Source organism: Solanum tuberosum, unplaced genomic scaffold, assembly GCF_000226075.1.
Source record: "Solanum tuberosum cultivar DM 1-3 516 R44 unplaced genomic scaffold, SolTub_3.0 scf00114, whole genome shotgun sequence".
Classification (NCBI taxonomy): domain Eukaryota; kingdom Viridiplantae; phylum Streptophyta; class Magnoliopsida; order Solanales; family Solanaceae; genus Solanum; species Solanum tuberosum.
In genome coordinates, this window is record NW_006239038.1 from 107,870 (window position 1) to 129,948 (window position 22,079).

The 22,079-nt window shown below is 35.6% G+C and overlaps 1 protein-coding gene across 3 annotated transcripts in view; it reads right to left on the reverse strand.

Moving 5' to 3' along the window:
* LOC102593358 (protein CHROMATIN REMODELING 5) overlaps positions 1-19,075 on the reverse strand; it is a 22,716-nt gene extending 3,641 nt beyond the window's left edge. The window contains exons 1-28 of one of the 3 annotated variants that reach the window (XM_006349719.2): positions 18,984-19,075; positions 17,492-18,229; positions 17,122-17,177; positions 13,192-13,635; positions 12,467-12,691; positions 12,243-12,326; positions 11,637-11,696; positions 11,452-11,555; positions 11,138-11,189; positions 9,825-9,888; positions 9,471-9,564; positions 9,299-9,386; positions 9,081-9,215; positions 7,554-7,745; positions 7,375-7,442; positions 5,224-5,317; positions 4,976-5,100; positions 4,820-4,883; positions 4,073-4,285; positions 3,646-3,888; positions 3,400-3,510; positions 3,175-3,261; positions 2,808-2,990; positions 1,986-2,066; positions 1,664-1,894; positions 1,294-1,449; positions 1,033-1,210; positions 747-928 (exon numbers count right to left, since the gene is read on the reverse strand). In XM_006349719.2, the coding sequence (XP_006349781.1) occupies positions 747-928; positions 1,033-1,210; positions 1,294-1,449; positions 1,664-1,894; positions 1,986-2,066; positions 2,808-2,990; positions 3,175-3,261; positions 3,400-3,510; positions 3,646-3,888; positions 4,073-4,285; positions 4,820-4,883; positions 4,976-5,100; positions 5,224-5,317; positions 7,375-7,442; positions 7,554-7,745; positions 9,081-9,215; positions 9,299-9,386; positions 9,471-9,564; positions 9,825-9,888; positions 11,138-11,189; positions 11,452-11,555; positions 11,637-11,696; positions 12,243-12,326; positions 12,467-12,691; positions 13,192-13,635; positions 17,122-17,177; positions 17,492-18,131 (4,254 nt within the window). In that variant the 5' untranslated portion in view covers positions 18,132-18,229; positions 18,984-19,075. Of the gene's footprint in view, positions 1-746; positions 929-1,032; positions 1,211-1,293; positions 1,450-1,663; positions 1,895-1,985; positions 2,067-2,807; positions 2,991-3,174; positions 3,262-3,399; positions 3,511-3,645; positions 3,889-4,072; positions 4,286-4,819; positions 4,884-4,975; positions 5,101-5,223; positions 5,318-7,374; positions 7,443-7,553; positions 7,746-9,080; positions 9,216-9,298; positions 9,387-9,470; positions 9,565-9,824; positions 9,889-11,137; positions 11,190-11,451; positions 11,556-11,636; positions 11,697-12,242; positions 12,327-12,466; positions 12,692-13,191; positions 13,636-17,121; positions 17,178-17,491; positions 18,230-18,778 lie in introns of all 3 variants that reach the window. The other 2 variants (XM_006349718.2, XM_006349717.2) reach the window with 2 other exon arrangements.
* Between the last annotated feature and the right edge of the window lie 3,004 nt (positions 19,076-22,079).

Below are 22,079 nucleotides of genomic sequence, written 5' to 3' on the forward strand. Positions count from 1 at the left end.
GCTGTTTTCCTCCTTCAAAAGATCTTATAACCTTAAAAAAAAAAAAAAAAAAAGCTTTGCTGACCCAAGAAACAAAATACAAATACAAAATCCAAGGGTAATCTTTCTACTGAAGTTATTACTGATTATCCATTACTCTGTTTAACCGATGATATAGGGAGAGGGGAGGGAACCCTTGTAAGTTTGATTAAGTGATTTCTCTTATTTACTCCTAGAAGCATATTCAAATTCCCAGTCTAAATAATACCACTCTCTAATCTGCGTTGAATTTCTTCAATAGCATTTTGGACACAGCAAATTTATTACCAAACATTCATTGACATGGAGCAAAACCCCACATACATTATTACTTCTAGTAAAAGAACACAAGAACTGAAATTTCAAGATGCTATGGGTTAACAGACAAATGTATTAGTCCCTTAGACACATCAAAGTCTGCTAAATCATGCATCAACACTTCCCTGTAGCACATAGACACAGCTTCCAGAAATGAAGTACAATCTCAGTTCTATGATTGTAATTTGATAAGTTATGTTCATGTCCTTTTTGTCATCCTGAATTTTTCAATTAGATAATAAAGTGCTGATTCTCGGTAGCAAAATATATTTTTTGTCTGATCTGTCTCACTAGCAAACTACACAATGCTCTCGACAGCAATTGAAAGGAAAATGATGGCATAATATGGAAAGATGGAAATAACAAGCAATTTTAATGAATGTAGAGACTCAGGAGTGAGTATTCTATACCATTTGCAGAAGTTGAGAAGCTCTCTCCTTCAACTGCGGAGCTCTTGGCAAGAAAGTCTCATGATGTTGTAATTCCACTGGAGCAATCTTCTTCATGAGGCCAAGTTTTTCATCTAACCGTATCTTTTCCCAGTTGCCAAATCCGTGATAATGAATTCCAAGAAGCAGTCTGGCGTCATCCTCTACCAAATAAAGGAGTTAAGGCAACCACAGAATTTTCCAAGATGAAAGGGGAAGGAAAATGGAAAGAACAAGAGTCTAACAATAAAAAAGGGCTTCAACTTACTCTGGTTCCAGCCACAACCTTTAGACCAAGTTGCAGGCTTTAGATAAGCCAAAGCACGGAACTGCGAGACAGGATCTGCATATCGAGAAATGCGCTTTGCTAGGAGTTGAAGTTCCTCAACACGGCCCAATAATTCATCAGCCTTCACAGGAACACCAAAAAAATCTAAGAGAGGTCCCTGAAGGTGAAAACACACGAAATGTCAGCTCAAGTGCATCATCGCCCAACCTTCAAAAGTACATTATGAACCAATATACAAACCTTTGGGTCAACAACTTCACCTTTAACTGCTTCTCTACAGCCATCAATTAATGAGTCAAAAAGCTCAACTTGAGCTTCAGTTGGCGCCGCTTCAACTGCCCCACCAACCTCTGATGATATTAAGTCAATTTGGCTATCATTCCCAAACTTCTTGACCTAAAATTAGAGAGAAATTAACAGATTAATGATTTTGATATCTACACAATCAAATAATTTGATCAAAGACGAGATGTTACCACGAATAAAACACATGGATGAAAAGAAAATAAAAAACTGAAGCAACAAAGGAACTGTCCATTCCAACAAATACATTTTATAAGCAGAACAAGAGAGCCAAAATAAACTCAAGTACATAATTAACTAGCCCTACCTCACGAGAAAAACGTGTGGCGTCTCTTTTTGACAAGTTCCCAAAAGACCATCCTCTCACTTGAGCGGAAGCACCATCAATTGCTGGAAGTGTGCAGCTAAAATCTCCCTTGCGACGCTTCGGGAACCTTTCCTGAGCATCAACACCCTTCTTTCTTTTATTAGTTACCACCAGAGGGCTAGCTTCTGCATAACTCTTTTTATTTCGAGCAGCTCGAGGAGCCAAAGCGTCCTATCAAAGAAAATATCATAAAATAAACAATTCATCAGTATAGGAACCATTAGAGAAATGTTTATATCCCTACTAAAGTAGTATTATATACTTCAGCGTGTGCAGTAGCTTCTGGCTTTATCCATCGGCTCCAAAAAGTTGCATCATCTTCAGCACCACAGAAATTGGCAACCTGCATAGAGAAATTGCAAAGCACGGTTATACATGGAACAAAGAGGGGAAAAAATTGAAGTCTCAAGCATGCCTGACCTCCAATCTGAGAGAAATAAAACTTAGTGAGGGCAGAGACGAGAAAAGGAGAGAAGGGAAAATCAAATGGAAAAGATGCGCCACTAAGTTAGACAAATCAAAAGAGGAGAAAAAGAACAGCAAAAGGAGAGAATTTCAGATAGTATCCAGGTGTTTCCCTTGTAATGAGGCAGTGGAAACAAACCAGCCATTTGTTCTTACACTAAAAAGTAACGGCACAGATTTGGGCACTATTTCCCAGTCTCACAGAAACCAAATGGAGAATGCCAGAGCATACAGCAGGTCTCTTGAGCTGCTGGATCAGGAGGGGGGGAGCAAGAGTCAAAAGAAGTAGCAAAATTTAGTTCCACACTATATATGGTAGACAGTATGGATAGAAATAAACAATAGATGTTTTGAAGATAGTTTTTACTTCCATTCAGAAAATCAAATGGAATTATATTATAGCCTTCTATGTTTGGTGTAAAGAGAAATGTGTAGAGGAAGCTGATCAGTTAGTAGATCTTTTAGGATCTTTGTAATTACTATTTTGGGGTATGATTTGATCCACAATATTTTGAAGGTTCTCCAGCATGTCCTTAATGTTGACGAATACAACTTCACCAGTTTCAAAAAGAAAAAAAGCAGAGTAAAAATATCTGCAAGAAGGGAAATTGCAACTTGCCTTAAAAGCACTCAGCAACTCCTTCCCTTCCTCTGCCTCAGCTCCTTTCTCTTCAACCTTTTCAGCCCGTTCAAGAATTTCATCAATATCCAAACTGAGAAGCCTTTTCTTGCTTTCTTCGTCATTTTTGTCTTCCTTAAATAGTTCCTCAGCGCCAAACCTCAAGATGGCAGAGAGCTCATTCTACAATCACAGCAGGCAAACAGTAATATATAGACTATCTAAAATATTAAAGATCAAATATGTTCTAACAGTATATAATTTTATCTTCATCGTGTTATTTGAGTTCAGTCTTTATCAGAACAAAAATAAAATCTTAACACCAAATCTATCAGATATTTGTGACTCTACCACTACGATTCCATACCTTATCAAAGAGACTTCCTTTCTTGGTTTCTTTCTTCTCTAATTTACCCTCTGCATTCAGTTTTTGAATCACCAGATGATCAAGAACCTGCAAGTAAAACATGACCGATAAAACCATCATGCCTCCAATATACAAAACTGTCACACTTGATTTCTCAACAACATATCATGTCACATTAAAAAACAATGGAATTCGAACATTCAATGCATCCATATCTTGTCTTACCATCTTCTTCTTAGCACGTTCCAAGATATCTTCCTCCACACTTTTACTTGTAACGAATCTGTAGATGTTGACAACTTCTTGTTGTCCTATCCTATGAGCTCTACTCATTGCCTGATTAGGACAAACAAAGATGATACCGCATAAAGCAGCATGTTAAACAAGGCAATTTTTTCACAAAATCCATCTTTTGATTTTGCTAATTGCAAACCTTTACCCAACACACGTAAACAACAAGTTCTTCCTAACCTGCAAGTCATTTTGGGGATTCCAATCAGAATCAAATATGATAACAGTGTCTGCGGTTGCTAGATTTATACCCAATCCACCAGCTCGTGTCGACAGAAGAAAACAGAAATCTTCACTACCAGGTGCATTGAAGTGGTCCATAGCCTGCTGGCGCAACTCAGACTTTGTACTACCATCAAGCCGCTGATATTGGAATCCTTTGATAGACAAATATTCTGCCAGTATGTCAAGCATCCTAACCATCTGCATTCAGAAGATGATTGACAGAACTTACTCAGCTAGTTGAAAGCACAGGTGAACATCATCATGACTAAGGGTGAGCCTCAAAACATGCCTTCTATAAAAGTTCCTACAACTAAGAGTAGTAACATAAATGCTCTCTACATATCTTTTAAACCATCTCTCATAGGGAAAAGGAGTTACGAACCTGAGAAAATATCAACACTCGATGCTTCGTTTCATGCAATCTGTCCAGCAGCTTGTCAAGTATAACAAGCTTACCACTGCTAAGTATAATTCTTTCCACTTTTGTGCTGCCAAAATAATTTGCATCCCCACCATAACCATGGTCCGCACTTTCAAATAAAAAGGGGTGATTGCAACATTTCTTCAACTCCACCACAATATTTAAAAGTGAAACCTACAAAGTTCACAAGGCCAACATAAGCAAAATAAAGAGTAGTTCTTTATGTGCTATCAAGAAAATAATCTGTACCGTAGACAATTATTTTAGTATGCATAGGTCACTAAAGATACTATTGGAACATATAAGTAGAACGCAATGGAGATCACGTATTTTCTTTTCCTACTTCTGCCATACTTGGTCATGAAAATTCATGTTTGTGGAGAAATCCCATACTGCCGCTCATTCAAATCAAAAATCAAGATCTCTAGTTTGGGAAGATTAAATTAAATCTACGTTGTAATGCTATTATTTATTTCAACTTACAAAAGGAACGAAAACAGATTTGAAGTTTGGACACCACATCAACCACTACCCGAAAATAAAAGCTTTCCACTTATTTACACATTATGCAAGTAAAACTACGCTCATCTTAAAATGATGGCAGGCAAAGTAAGTAGTCAAAATCTTTAAAGAAATATTAAGGAAATACTGCGAGGGAAGTGGCGGTATCTATATGAAGGAATAGAAGATTAAGGGTCCTCTGACAACCTGATTCCCACGAACACCTTTATTCAAGTCTTGAAAATTCCTTTCCAAGATCCATTTGTAATACCTACCAAATAAACATGGAAAATGATTGAATTAAGAAAACTAGGTGCTGCTAACAATTTAAAGGTAAGTATACATTAATTCAATGGGCAATACTGTTTCTGTAGTGGTGACATCTCAACCCTAAGAATTCGTTCAATCTTTGGAGGAAGTGACTTCTCCACATCTTTTATGACCCTCCTGAGAATGTGAGGCCTCAATTCCTTGTGAAGATTCGCAAGCTACAATACAATATAACATTCCCTTAAAAAAGAACGTCCATGCAAAGCTCACCAGACTACAACAAAATTGCATGCGGAGAGAAAAGACGAAAACGACCAGGATAATAACATTTCTAAGGATACCTCCATTTCATTAAATGAACTAAGATTCTTATAATTCTGGACAAAATCATCCTTGCTCTTGAACTTATCAGGATCAAGAAAGTGGAGTAAGGCCCTGCCAAGGTCATGAACAAATAGACATATTAACCAACTGAGACATATATGACCTCACAAAAGCTTTTATAAAATGATGGGAATCGCTTCTTTCTTTCTTTTTTTTTCTTTCTTTTTGAGGTAAAGAATGGAGATTCATCGCTTCTTTCTTTTTTTCTTTTTCTTTTTCTTTTTTCTTTTTGAGGTAAAGAATGGAGATTCTATTTTAACCAGTATGCAGGGGCTAAAATGAACAGGTAGGAATAAGATGTTCTCAGATATACAAGAAAAGAATTGAATGCAGTTCTTACCGAAATAAACAAAAAGAGACTAGTTGGAGGTTATTCTTGATAGAAGGAGAGTACAATTAAGTATTCAATGTTAAAGCAAACAAACAAAATAGAAGATTGCATGCAGTATTATACCAAAAGAAAAGGAAAGGGTCTGGATGGAGATTACTGGATAAGCGAAAAAAGAAGTAGATTGAGTAGCTACTTGTGACAGAAGGAGAATACAATTCAATTTTAAAACAAGAAGTCAAAAACAAAAGGTTTTGCCTCAAAAATGCTCATAAAGAGTGTCTTAATTAATAGAAGGAGCATACATATACACCCTGCAGCTAGTGAGACAGCTAGGCACTAAAGAATTTAAGAGAATGAATTTGGAGATACTTGAAGCAGAAACAATTGAATATTCTTCGAGAATGGAACTTGAGAAACTCTGATGAGCAATTCCATTTATGATGTCAAACACATCCATTGCATAGATAGAGGCAACACCATAATCATTTCTAGGAAGTTACATGGCCTGCATTCTCTTCTCTCTTTTTTCATTGCCAGGGAAGTGAAACTTTTTAGTCAATGCCCTGAATTCAACGATGTACTATGCTTAAAAGACGAAGAATTGTGGTTGGTATAATGGTAAGAGCATAGCCCGTGATGTGTGGGCCAGATACATGTCATGGATTCAAGTATTCAACCCTGCTGCATACAAAAGCCTGGTATTTAAGTGGAGAAGGGTAGAGGGCGCACTATCCACCGAGTTTTGATCTGTGCACCACTCGCCCAGGAGGATGTCAGTTACCTTAAAAAAAATGAACTGTATCTAAATGCTAGTGTCAATAGGTGGTAGAGAGCAAGTCATGATCAGTTCAAGGGAGAGTATCTAAGTTCTGCTGGGTCGATGAGTATTAGATGCATAGTTCCTGAAACAATCTAGGGAATACATAAACTCGCATCTCAACCTGGTCTCTTCCAGACCATTCTTTCCAAGTCACATGATGATCCTACATTCTTCTGTTAGCTAGGCACATTCCTTCTACCTCTTTGCTTTCTGCTTATTTCAAACTGATCAAATAATAACAATCAAAAAGCAACAGTATAAGACATTCATAAAGATACAGATGACCAACTGTGATCCTTTTTTATTTAATAGGTAGTGATCAAATGTTTTCCTATTCAGAGGCAAATAAACTCTTGCAAGATAAAGAACCTCTAGACATAATCTCAGTCGCAAGAAAAGACAGACATTACTTGACATTTGTAACTTCTTTTTAATAAGTAATTACAGCTTTTATAAATTTGTGCACTAAGCCAGTGCAATAGGCATAATTACAGGTTGTGCAATCCCTCTATTGTGTCTAACATTCCATATACATCTAGTACAATAACTAAATTGCACCAAAAAGCTACCAAAGAAAGGCATCTCTGTTTAAGGCTGTGCATGTTACTCTTTTTGCCTTCAAAGATTATATAGTTTGTTTCAAGCCAGATAGCCCACCAAATGACCTGAGGTATGGTGTTCCAAGTTTCAGAGATTTCTTCCTAAGCCCCTCTCGACTCCAGCCATGCAAAAGCTCAATCATGGAATTAGGCATGGTCCAACTTATGCCTAGAATTACAAAAAACATGCTCCCTAGCTTGTGATATCTGCTTAAGACTTTTTATTACCATTCCAAACAGATTAACTAGAAGATACTACTCATAAACAAAGTTATATTCCGCACACAATGAATTAATCAGTAGGACATCAAAGTAAAACCAAATATAGAAATACAATAAAAGAAGAGAAAGCTCCTACCATAGTTCTTCAACGCTGTTCTGCAATGGAGTACCAGTAATAAGCAACTTGTTCTTCGTGCTGAACTCCTAAAGATGCAAAATAAACACAAAAAAAAAAGAGAGAAAATATATGAGTGCTCAGAAATGCCAGCAACATATACATGCTTGATAGAAATTCAGCAGGAGAAGTCATCATACCAGAAGTGTTGTATAAAGAGAAGCCTCACTGTTCTTTAACCTGTGCGCTTCATCAACCATAAGGTAGTTCCACCTTATCTTTGAAAGCACAGCCTTGTCCTTCAATAGTACCTCATAAGTAGTAAGCAGTGCATCAAATTTGGTAGTCCTGCCAACTTTATTATCATTGTAGAATTCGTATTGTTGACAGACCTGCAAAGATCACAGGCAAATAAAATAGCATGTAAAAAAGATCTAGACAAGCAACAACAGAAAGTCATATCTATTCAACTTAATTAAGAAGTAATTGAGTATAAGAAGCACGGTCAGGAGAACCAAATAAGAAAGAGGATTCTCCCACATTGCAGCATATAGAGAGTTGAGAAGAAGTCAAGAGCACCAAAATTCTCCCACATTGCAGCATAGAAAGAGATGAGAAAAAGCCAAAAGCACTATCTGTTTACAAAAGAGTACAATCAAGATATCCAATAATAGCTTTTGGAGAGAGATATGGAGCAATTCACAGCTAATAAGGGTTATGCAAAATATACTCAACCACCAGCCTAATATGATGATTCAAGGAAAGCAACTCAATGATTGCATTCCAACACTTCCCTTAAAAATCTTTTACTAGAAATGCAATCCTCAAGTAACATCTGAAGCCATTTAGTTGGCTCACCTGCTTGCTTCCCCATTCAACTAAATTTGGTATTTTGCTTCAGAGTAGAACAACAAGAATTCTGGTCTAGCAATGAACTTGTTTTTACAGCATAGCAGCATTCCAAGGGAAACATGATAAGAACTGACCAAACAAGAAATCATAAAGCAATGTGTATCAACTACGATTCTTAGCAACAAAACCAATAGTGATCAAAATACGTCATACTATCAACAAATGACCATATTCAGAATACATATACTAAAATTAATGAGTGAAACTGGACCCAATAGTTTTAGCTTTCTACTTCTGCATCTTGTACAAGAGTCTATTTTCTAAATGAGAAATATAAATAGCAGTATAGTCAGTCAGTCGGGTATTATTGGAGTTTTACTATAAGTTGAAACTATGAAATTAACATATTTTTTAATTAATTCAGGGCTAAACCACCCGATATTCATGAGCACACTGCACAGTGTTCTCAAATGGTTCGGCTTGGATCGTGTGAGTGTTTATTTTGGGGGGGTACAGCTCCTGAAGTGCCAAAACCAGGGTTTGCTTACAAAGAAAAAAGAATGTACAGAGAAGTAATCGAAAAAGAATAAATACCCTTCAGTATTTATAAACATCACACCCAACAAAAAAAGACCGCAACATGCAGACAGCATATCAAGTAAATTAAGAATGTACAGACAAGTATAATAATAATGAAGACACTAGAAGTAAAATCACACACAATTGTGCTTGAATATCATCATACAACATTCCTGGAAAAAGAATACAGATAGCATTTCCCTAGAGTCATTAAAGTTAACAACTGAGTAACTAGATAATTACCAAATCAAACGAAATACAGCATGAACAGTGAACATTGTATAATCCAGACTTACCTCACGACTTGCACGTGCTCCGACATAGACAATAACGTTCAGATCAGGCAGCCATTTCCTAAATTCTTTTGCCCAATTGGCGAGAGTTGATAATGGGACAACAACAAGAAATGGTCCATGAATTTGCTGAGCATTCTGCAGGGACAAAAAAACAATACCGTTTACCAAAACTGAAATAGCAATACTTTGCAGAGCAGAAAACAAAGAGAAGTCCTTGCCTGAAGAAAACCGAGCATTGAAACTGACTGAACAGTTTTGCCGAGGCCCATTTCATCAGCTAATATAACATTAGTATCATTCCTCCAACTGTGCTGTGAGAAGACATATCAGAAAGCAAAAACTAGTGGGAAGAAAACATATTTAACCATAATGCAGAGCCAACAGCATTACCTATTAACCAGAAAATTTAAGCCTTCAAGCTGATAATCTCGAAGTTTCCCACCCTTTAACCATTCAGGCTGCTCTTCAAGCTTCCTCAAACTACCTAATAAGGTATCAGTTTTAAATTGACAATGCCATCAACATTCAACAGATAGTAAGAAGGAACACAATGAACAATATTGTAAAGAAGACAGATGAGATGGGTGAGGCCTGTTTCTAATTTGCCTTTAAGAATTTATCTGAGACTAGAGACAACACAGAAAGAGATGTGAACGTATGGAATGACGAGTTGAAATTGGAGTGGGCAGATGTTAATAACAGAATAAGAGGAGGAGATTAGTTGGAAAGATAAGAAGGTAAAACCTCTGCTCTTTTTGCGCTGGAAATCCACTGATTTCCCTTGTACCATAATGGCAGCCTCACGAGCCTGCAAATTGCATAACAATTTAAAACTTTGAAGAAGAAGATAATCTCACCATGACCAAAAACGAACTAGATCAAATATATTGAAAAAGGTAACAAAGTAACCATAAAAATAAATGACCATAAAAAGGAAGATATAGCAAGAAGGCACGAATTGATTGTCTCGAAAAGGAAAATGAATATGAGTAACAACTTTTAGTTAATTATAAGAAAATGCAATGGAAGAACAATAGTGTGGAGGTACCATACAATCAGGGTAGGATGCAAAAGAAATTCAATTCCTACACCACAATCTTGATCATATCAATGAAACAAGATCCCGATATCAGTCCTCAGAAGGTCAAGATTCAATGATTCAATGATTCAAAAGTAATTTAGTAAACAAACCTTCTTGACCTTAAAAGTGTAAAGAAAATAAACCTTTTGCCAAACTCAACCCCAAAGCTCAGCTATGAGATGAGAATTGCCCATAACCATAAGGAATAACGGTCCCATTCCCTCAATCGGTGAGGCACAGTCAATAACTCCGCCTCACACGTCCATGGGCTGGAAAGTATGACATGGATCCAACATTGGGTAACCAAAAACAGGGATGGTTTGATTCAAATACTGTGATAAGAAAATGAACCTTGAGCCCGATCCAAAATGACTACAACTTCAACAAATGTGAAACGCTTTAACACACAAATCCCCTCGGCCCTCTCGTACCCCCAAGATAGCATGGAGGTCCAACAATGGAAAACACAAAAACAAGAACGGGTATGTCTCTGATGCAATGAAAATAAATGGTAAGCTCATGAAGTAAGAATTTCCCAAGACTTCATATGTAGGAGACAACAGCCCATTCACTTAACCAATATGGGATACTCCAACAAAGACAATCTTACTGGTCACATATCGGAATATAAAAGTATTGTGCATGTTATCAGGAGAAGACCAACGTTTCCTATGTGATATTTTCTATAAATAAAATTGGTGGCATGCTGATTTCATTCATCAGATAAATGAAACAAGCAATTACTGTGTACTCAAGTTTCTCAAACACTTTTCCAGAAACAATTACTATCCAAATACGTTCACTCATTAATTTCACACTATAAACTCAATATTTATGATCATATACATTAATTATATCTATACATACAGCATTACTTAAGGAAATGAAAGAATTAATCAGTAACGCTACAGCATAGGAGGTGGATCCAAGAGGGATATGACATAACCATAAAGCTTATATGCGACCAAATTGCTACCTTGTACTCATCGATGGCATCTTGACCAAAAGCAATATCAACATCCTTCTCCCTGAGATAGCATGAAGGAAACCCGCTAAGAACTCAAGCTTCAATTGCAATTTATACAGCCAAAAATACAACATTATTTGTTCAGCAGATAAAACAAATAACAAACAATCCAAGGCAGGGAGAGGCGAGAAAAGACAGAAGTACGCGCAGTTAACCAACCATTCTTCTCCAAGTAAACCACAAGAAACATTGTCTATGTAAAAACAACAGGCAGGATCAAAAGAACAAATAGAATAATACAAGCACATAAACAATCTGCATACCAAGTTGCTTCAGCATAAGATAGCCCTTTCCATTTAACCAAATATTCTGGCACCACGTTACCATAACCATCTTTGCTGATTCTGTCTGCAATAACTCTCTCAACCTAAGTATGCGTCAACCAAAACGAGCATTAAGAGCTGTGTGAACTGCAATGAGGTGACAGAGGTCTCTACGAACAACAAACCTGACTGTTCAGTTTGATGATATCCAAGTCCATTTCCTTGCTCACGTCATTTACCTCGATCTAATGGACAACAGAAAAAAGGGGCCATAAGAGAGGAGGCTGTAAATAATTTGAAAAATAAAGCATGCAGTTAACTATAAAATGTATCTCTTTGACACAAACCAAATTATTTTTTTTTATTTTTAATTAGGGGAGGGTGGGGGTAGAGGAAACATCTACACAGTTAAACGGCAAGAAGCTCCTTCAACAGACTTTGAAGCTTAAAACTGCAAGAGCAAAATGTCCCCCACCCAAAAAAAAGGAACAGAAAAATCATGGCTCCGTGAGTAAATCAGTGACTCCTCTTTCTCATATATCAGAAATTTCAAATGTTCTCACAAGTCAGCTCCTCATTTCATATCAGCTAAAAAGCTGTGAAGACGTGAACCATGCAAAAGTCATTTACAAATCAAATTTGAATCTATCTAAATTGTCTTTAAAATATTTCCACTAAACAACCACAAGCACATGTGAGAAACTAAAATAGCCCATGCAAGTCAAGTCCTTTCTACTGGACTAAGAAATATATATCTCAAAGATTCTTGAGAAATGGTGCATAAAACTCACCTCCTCGCGGGATACAGTCTTCCTATACTTCACATCCTCCATGACCCTTTTAGTGTAATTCAAAACCTTCTTAAACCCACTAAGCTGCTCAAGCATGGAAAAAATCAAGATAAAACTGAAATTAATCACTTCAATATATAGCTATCGTAACAGAATATGTAGCCAATCATACGAAAGAGTAGCAACATGAATTTGTTACTTCAATGCAGATCTGAAAGGCATACATTTTGTAGCTCAACAAATGACTTCCATTGACAATGCAAATGGGACTGGCCTTTCCATTTTATTAAAAACTCCATCTCATTCCAATCTGGTTCAGAGTCATACAAATGACTTAACAACATAGGATCAGCTGATTTGTTATTCCTTGCAGCTTCTTCAGCCATGCCCTTTGGCTGATGCCATAAAACTTTCTCAATCGAATCACAATCTTCCTCTTCAAGTTCTTCCTGTTGCATGAAATAATTGTTACACTATCAATCAGAGCTAAAAAAGATAGCAAGGACATGAAAAGACTTGCTGATGTGAGATAATAAGCAAACATATCAAAATCCAGATTCACAAAGCACTAGCAATTTCACCAGGAACTTTTGTTTTTTAAAATGCAATTTCACCAGGCACATGCAATTTGTATGAAGGGCAAATGGCTCATGCATTGTCCAGTGAAAACGGTCAATGATATAGATGCACATAAAGAAACTACGGTAAGAAGGTAAAGAAATTAAGATTCAAGCTATAAAATACATCCACCAGAAAAAGTTCAAACAACAGAGGTGATAGATTTTGTTTTGGGCTGTCCCTGCATACTTTTGATGTAATTACGTAGGAGCACACTATTGGCGTACTCCTTTTGTTTATAATACCAGTTAACTTTTCCAAAAAGAAAAAAAAGTTCAAACAACAGATGCACAGAAAAATGTAGTATGCATGGAACCCATGATAACACCACCTTTTGGCCCTTCTTTTGCTTGCTCTCATCAATTTCTTCACTTTCTTCACTCTCTGCATATGAAACTTTCCGAACCGCCCGACGACTCGAAGTTCGGATTTCACTATTCCTGCCAGATACACTAGCAGCAGAAGATCTACCACTATTTTTAAGGCGGAGATTTGCAACTCTTCTAGGCTTATTTCCAAAATCCTCATCACTCTCGTTTTCAGAATCATGTTCTGATGATTCTTCCTCTTCATATGATGTTCTACCCCTTTTCTGTCGAGCAGATGTAGCAAGAGACCTAACTACTCTGGTAGATTTTACACTATGCCCACCCCTATTCTTTTGCTTGCCTTGAGGTTTTCTGCAATATTCTTCATCTTCATCGGAGATGCCCACCTCATCATCGTCACTGTTGACCTCATCAGACTCTCCACCCTCCCAGTCATCATCCTTGTCCTGTGACAGCAAAGCAAATATCAAGGTCACTTGACGAGTACAATTATATTTAGAATTGTTTGATGCAAATTTACCAATAAAAGAAAAACGAGAACAAAATCACGACATCACTCAAATCCCAACTCACTGCAATGACAAGAAACTGAACAAATGAAAAGGAGAAGCGATTGTTTCAGTACCAGCTGAGCTTAGAGAACATTAAGTCTTTTTTTTTAATCAGTTGCTTACAAAACATCCCAATATACAGTTCATTCCACCACATACAAAGAACCAAAATTGTTGAAATTTCCAGCGCATCCTTAAGGTACTTTTAATAAATAAAATCAACACTTACCAAAAATCTAAAGAACTAAAAGCTTTTGAATATCTCAGTCAAGAGTTTGCTTAAATGAAAGCGGTTACTGGGTAATTCATTTTAACAAATAACAAGTATGGATTTTATTGAAGTGATTAGCAAGTATTCAAGTACTTTTTTTTGTTTACCAACCAAAATTCTATGATTACAATCCAAGGATTTTTTAAATTTTTCATGGGTACAATCCAAGTATTATTAACCATTCATCCTACTTTATAACCTAAGGAGACCCAAATACTAATAACTTTTCTCAAAATATCACCCAAGAATCAAGATGTCATTTAAAAAATAGTACTAACTCTTCTACTGATCACAAACGGTGTGTTAAGCTTACAAAAGGAGCAAGTCCAGCCATCCACCATTGTTTCGACAAACTTCGGATTTAAAGAATGGGACAATTTGAGTGACATGGCGGAACATATATCTACTTTCTCCTTTCTGTTTTATTTTTCTTCATAATTCAACTTCCACCCCCTTCCAAAATTTATTTTTGTGTGTGCTGCGCGCCATAGGTCTAAACTATGCATGAACCTTATTAGCTACAAATTGAACACAGCTAGGGTCTTTCATAGATCGAGATAGAGCACGTTTAATTAGTGGTAGTAGTTCCCTAGATGTGAAAAAATTTGGTTCTGAAATAAAAGAACCTAGAAACCCCAAGCTGATGTAAAACGAGCATGGGAGTCCAACCTGATGCAAATGGTATGTTCTAAAATTGTTCTTTCTGGAGATAACTTTATAGTACTTTACGAACTAGTGAACAATTATAGGAACCCATTTGGCCAAAAGAGCTTTTAATTTAACAAATTATGGGTGGTGTTTGGAACATAAAAGAGGCGTGGAAAGCATAAATTTAAAATCTGCTCTGAGGCCTATTGAAAAGGGACAAGAATAGGGAGCAATATATAAATGTGGCATACAAATCAATAGGAATGTAAAGCTGCATAAAGCATCAAATAAGTAAGAAAAGCTCCACAAAGGACCACAGAAAGAAGTCGCATCAAGTTTCTTCAAAAATATTATTGGTAGTTTCAATACAGCCAGTGACAATAAATTGTTACATATAACCCTACTCTGCAAAGAATTGGAAGATAGTCCTACTTACCATTTCCGTACTTATCCAAGAACAAGTACCAGGATTTATTATCAAACCAAATTTACCTAAATACCAGTCAACTCGCTATCTTGACTTTTCAAATGATACTAACCAACTTACACCAAATATAAATAACGAGAATGCAGGATTCAGTGATCGAGCTAGATGAAAGTAATAATAACTAGAAAATTTAGCACCCAAGGGTGTGGTCTAGAAATCAATGAAGTGGATGAAAATTATGGGAGATCGCACATTCAAATCTTAGTAGAGACAAAAGACTGTTAGATGATTTGTTTCCATCTGACTAAAAACCTTGGTGGATGGAGTCACCAGTACTTGTGTTGGTGCTAGTGTTGGTGAGATGTAGCAGGTACAAGGTGGAGTAGTCAAGGTGTGCTAGATGACTCAGACACAAATCTTAATATAAAAAGGTCAATTACATAGATAACCCATTAAAGCTGACATGAATTGCCAGTCAGACACCTAAGGGTTGCCAATGACCAAGTAAGCACTTCTACTTGACATGTGTTCTAGTGGACATTTGAATCGAACAGACCTAATGCATGAGATGGAATCACAAATGATGTGTCAAATAGACAAATCAGTGAATGACACGTATATTCTTTTTTTTTAAATAATTTTAACTTAGTTTGTAATTTAAAAAATAAATGGAAAAACACGTCCCCTCTCCTCCCCTAATCTTTTCCTTCTAAATCGGGAAAAGAGACTTCCCCTCCCCACTCGTTTTCTCCGCCCAATCAAATAAAACTCCCTGCATCTTTAGAACTTCTGCTATCTGCAGGCATTTTTCCATTGCAAATATCATTAGATGTGGCCTCTTTGTTCTATCCCTGTCTTTCGCTTCCTTCCTTGACCATAAAGTCCTTGACCCAAAGACCTTTTACATGTTCCTTCATGATGTATTATGTCCATCGTCTCTTTTAGGTGATTGATGGGTCAGGTAATGGAGCTTTTTTATGTTTATGTGTTACGTTGGGAAGAAAAATAGCATAGCGGATCCCATTGATGAACGATCACCGGAAACAATTCGCTGGAATCTCCATATTTTCCAGTGAGAAATAGCAAGCCAGAATATTTCTTGTTTCCAACATTGATCTTCATTTTTTATCCTTTACTCTTTTGAAAGGGGTCGGACCATTGTGGCAGTGAGTGGAGTTTGATGGTGTTTGTGAGTGTGTTTCATAAAGGAGGTAAGGGTCAGTCATGGAAGGGAGAGAGAAAAGAGAACCGTTTTGGGTTTTGGAAAAATGACTCACTCTCAAAAATTTAGGTACCATGCCATGACAGTCATGGGTATTCACATAATACACTATAGCAGAGGGTTTAACTGTACACAGGCTAGATAAGGTGCTTAATTGACAGTTTGTGCAACTTTAAGGGGTTATATATCTATGTTGGCCTAAAAAAAGTAGAAAAGTTCAAATTTAACATTAAGGAAGCCACCAATTCTGATCTTATTCTTCTCGAGTACAGTTAAAGTCATACAAGCATAAATGATCATTGGAAAAAGAAAAAGATAAAACATGAGATACTGTTTTCTGCTCATTTTGAGTCAAAAAGATCTGCTATAACATACAAGCTCGCCCTATCAAAACGAGCAGGGTTGCTTTTGCTGCCTATCATGTAGCTTAATTTTCATCTAAAACCCTCTCAAATCTTTAGTACCTCCATCTTCATTTTAGAGTCAAGATTTACACCATATATAACTCGTCGCCATTTTATCATTAAATTTCATCCCATCAATATATCAAACATTATTATGACTATAATATTATATACAGGGATTTTCAAGTATTATATTTCAAAATATGCGACATAACATGAATTATAAGGACCAAAATTTCCTACTGCAAATATTATAAAAGTGGACATGCTAAAAGGTATGTCAAATGTTGGGAAGGCAAATACTATAGAAAAGGTAACAACATTCATCACATAGCATGAAGTACCAGTAAGCAATACAAGGCCAAGCAAGCCAAATAGCATATGACCAACACTACGCATAAGAGCACACCTTAATGCCCTTTCCACGGCCTGTGCTACCATAGTCAGGATCATCTGGATCATCTTCTGCAAGAAGTAGGAAAACAATTAATAAAAAGGTTACGGTGAAGTCAACAATGAATCCGATCACAAACTTATTCTAATAACTTCTTGACGACTAGCAAGAAAAGAGAAGAGGTTGATAAGAGCTATCTATTAAATGGATGGTTATTTAGTTTTTCTATTCTCCTACTTTATATTCCTACAATCCTTTATTTTTCCCTATGCTCGGCGAGTCCCACCACAGAAGAGGAAACAATTGAAAATCAGAATGACTATTCCCATCATGTTCTAGCTAGAAATTCATCATACATATGTTTATTAAAAAAGAAGGAATTTACCATCCTCACTGTCGTCGTCCTCGTAATCAGCATACTCATTGTCATCCTGATCTTTTGAAGCTTTAGCTTTCCGACTTGCATACTTGCTGGCAGAAACAGGCCTCGACTGCGGCTTTGAACTATAACCACTTGAAGGGTTTGCAGCTCTGTAATGTAACGAGTCACTCTGATCATCACCATCTTGTTCATAATATTCATCAGATAACATCTCATCAGCGGGAACACTTCGACTCTTCCCCATGTCTTTCTGCCTTCCTTCATCTTCCGACTCCAACTGATCTTCCCTACCATCAGATACCTCATCAGATTCCTCCTCATTCTTATACTCTGATCCACTCTTCGACTCCTCACCAGAACCAGACCTACCTGAGGGGCCCATCGGTTGACAATCCTTCCAAAACCCAGAACCCCATTTCCCAGACAAATTAACTCCTCTTCCAGGCGGCACCTGATCCTCCGCAGCTGTTTCCACTTCTACACCACCTTCATCTTGTAACTGACCATTATCATCATTTTCACTCAAACTACCTTCCACTTCCTCGTTTCCTACATCCTGATGTATTCCCTGCATACTTTGTTCCCCTTGGCTTTTGTCATCCAACGTTACCGTTTCATTCGAGTAATTCCTATAAAAAGCCATACTGTGTCTTCACATTAAAATTTCAGTTGCTCTTGTCTTCCCAAAAAGGTAATTGCTTTCAAATGTATTAATGCCAGTTCTCTTCCCTCCAAAAACCTCTGAAGCGCAAGGAAAATTCAAAACTAATCAATAAGCAGAGCATTTCTCAACAAAAATGAAGTAACATTGCTAACAGAATATACTCAAAACAAACTAAAGTTCATTTCATGAACATCACAAACTATTTTAACAAAATTTGAAATTGCTCTGTATGATGCACCAACCATGTTCTGTGAATTCAAATTCAGATACCCAATTGCTTAAACTCAGCAAAAAAAATGATCCAGAAAATCACACAAGTCAATGAAAACACAGAACACAGTGTCCGACACTGAAAACAATGGATCGGTCACTACCCACTGAAGACCAAACAAAATCAATACAAAAACCATCTTTCTAACCCTAAACCAACCCAAAAAAACTAAATCTACGACCCCAAAACCCTAATTCCTCTCCAATCCATCAACCAAACCAACACTCCACAAAAAATCCGATGCTTATAGCATAAATTGATTTTTTTTTAAAAACACAACTCAGTACATCGCAAACCAATAAAAACACAATCTACGCAACGTCTTTAGGCAAAAACAAAGTAATCGGACTCTCACCGGAAACTTACTTCACCGGAGAACCACAACCCACCTCCGGCGGCGCAAAAAAAAAGCAGAAGGTGTATAATACGACGACGTTTGTTTATTGAAACTTTTTTTTTAATTTGTTAAAGCGATTATTGCTTATTGGAGGCTAAGTTAAGGATAAAAATGGATTAAAATCGAAATGATGAAGAAGATGAAGCAGGTGAATCGGATTTACCGGTGTGGTTTTTGATGAATTTCCAGTTTTTTTTAGAGAGAGAATGTGGGTGTTGTAGAGAGAGAAAGAGAGAGAGAAAAAGCAAAAATAATTTCTCAAGAGAAAAAAATATGAGAAGTAATTTTTTTTTATTCTCTTTTTTTTCCCCTTTTATCTTTGTTTTTTTATTTGTATTTGTAAGATAAATACATATATTTCTATATATTAAAAATATTAAAATTTATATATAGAGAGAAAGTGGCATGTAGGAGAAAGAAAAAAAAGTTTTCATATGATGTTGTATGCGCATTAGAGTTCGACTAATCTTAATTCATATTTGTGTCACATATGGCTCCATTTCAAGGGTAGCACCCTACTAAGGAATATCAATACCTATGGCATCTTGCGGATTCTCATCGGGTAGGGCCTCATTCGTGGCAATAGAGCTCCCTGCTGAGGATTTTTTTGTACCTATGGCTCGCAGATTTAAGTTGAGTAGGGCCTCATTCAAGAGGTAGTGCTCCCTACTAAGTTTTTTTTTCATACCCATGGCTTACATATTTGTATCGAATATGGGCCCATTCTTGGGGTTGTGCTCTCTACTAAGGACCCGGCCATAGATTTCCCAAGTAATATTTGGGGGAAAATTTGACAAATAGTGTTTGTCCATACAATTTGTCATTATTTGGCAAATATTTTTGACAAATATCCCAAATTCCCAAATACTAGTTTTTTCTAATATTTGGGCCAAATCTCATTATTTGGGATCTTTTAAAAATTGAAATTTTACACCAAACTTTTATCTTTTACAAAAAACACCCTTTATAGTAGTTGTTTGCGTTGTATTACATAATTTTTTACGTGACCACTAAAGTAGTTATGAAATATGAAAGTGATGATATGATTGTTGATGAACAATCGGCTCAGGGTAATAAAATCATGTGTTTTGTCTACTTCACGATGTATGGAATGATGTTTGTTGCACTCACTTCAAACTACCACATTGCTCTAGTGTCATGGACACTACTTGTTATTTGTTGCAACGAAGATCTAATTGACTTGTAATACAAACTTATGGTTAGTTTTGATAGTTTTTAAAACTTATTGGTATAAATTATATTTTTTCTAAAAAGTGAAATTTGTTTCCCAAATATTATAGTCAAACACATGGTGAAATTTCACCCAAATTTTCACTCAAATAATATTTGCCAAAAAAATTTGAAAATTTATGGCCAAACGCTAGCTAAGAATTTTGTCATACCTATGTCACGCAAATTCTCGTCGGGTAGGGCTCAATTCAGGGGGTAGTGGTCCTACTAACGAACTCTCTACACCCCTGGCTCGAATATGAAACATTTGATTAAGAAATGAGCAATTTCATCCACCGCCACATCTTTTAATGGTGTGGAATAGAATTTGATATTGACAAATGTCAAATTTCAATACCTATCAATGTAAAGTATAAGTGTTTAAGCATGTAGTGCAATGTGTTTTTTTTTTTTAATAATGAGGCTCCAATTAGGTTATATGTATTTTTGTTATTTTCGTTGTATGTGTGTCTTACACGTGTAAAAGAAAAGTGTATTGATATAATTTGTTCTTCATTTTATTACATTGATAAGTTTTTTTATGTACTTATTAGATGGACGAGGAAGGTCTGGTTGGATGATATACAAACGTTATTAATAGTTTATTTGAATGTTTATTTTATGTTATAAATATATCATAATTTGTTTTAATATATAAAGAGAAATTTGATATTGGCAAATGTCAAGTTTTAATACCTACCTATGTAAATTAAATACAACCCTTTAAACACATAGTGCAATATTTTTTTTCAACGTTTGAGCATATAGTGCAAGATTTTTTTTCTATAATATTTGTGCCCCAATCAAATTACACGCATCTTTGTTACTTTTACCAAATTTATGTCTCCCACGTAAGAAAGAAAATTGTTTATCATTAGAAATATTATAGGATATTAAATGAAACACGCAAACTTTTCTTTTCTTTGATCACATTGATAGAGTTTTTTATGTACTTAATAGACAAGAAAGATTTGTTGATTGAATAATATTCAAAATGACACTAATAGTTTTTTTTGGATTTGGACGGTTGATGTATATATTATTTCATAATAAGCATATTTTATCGTTTTTCAAATATAGAGAGGAAAAATTGATATTGACGAAGGTCAAGTTTTAATACCTACCAAGGTAAATTAAGTTCAAGCATATAAGCATATAGTGCAATAGAATAGTTGTATACCTATATTTTGATCAAATTACATGCATTTTTATAATTTCTATCGAATATATATCTCCCATGTATGAAAGAAAATTGTTTATCAATAACACATGATATTAATTATTAAGGTAGACTTCTTAAATACAAAATTCATATGCTAAAGTTCTAATATATACCAATGTAAGTACAAATATTTAAGCATGTAGCGCAATATCTTTCTTTTATATCACTTGCTCGGATTAGATTACGCACATTTTTATTATTTTTGCCGAATGCACGTCTATCACGTGTGAAGGAATTGTTGAATAATATAAATATTATAGGATATTAATGATTTACGTAAGCTTTTCTTTTCCATCGTACTGATAAGATATTTTTACATACTTATTTATTACATAGACTAGAAAGATTTAACCAGACAATATACAAAAACGTCACTAACACTTGTTTGAATAATTATGTTATATATAATTACATGATATGTCGTATTATATTATATTATTTTTACGAATATAATATCAAATTAAATTATTCATTTTTCAATTTTTTATAAAATCATGTATTTGATAAAAAATTTGTTCACATTATTTCTGATGTGTGACATTCAATGCAAATTAAATTGTGATCTCTTGATCATTAAACAATTAAATTAGAGACATAAAATGTCAATTTGTTATATTCACAACATTTTTTTTACTAAAACAAGTGTGTCTATATAAAATAAAAAATAAAATTATCAAATTGAATAATTTCTCATTTGCCAATTGCCATATCAAGGTACAAACATGATTCGATGTAGTACAATATTCACATGGCATCTTTTATCTAGCAAATGGAAAAATTACTTCTTGCACCATAAGGTTGAGGGTG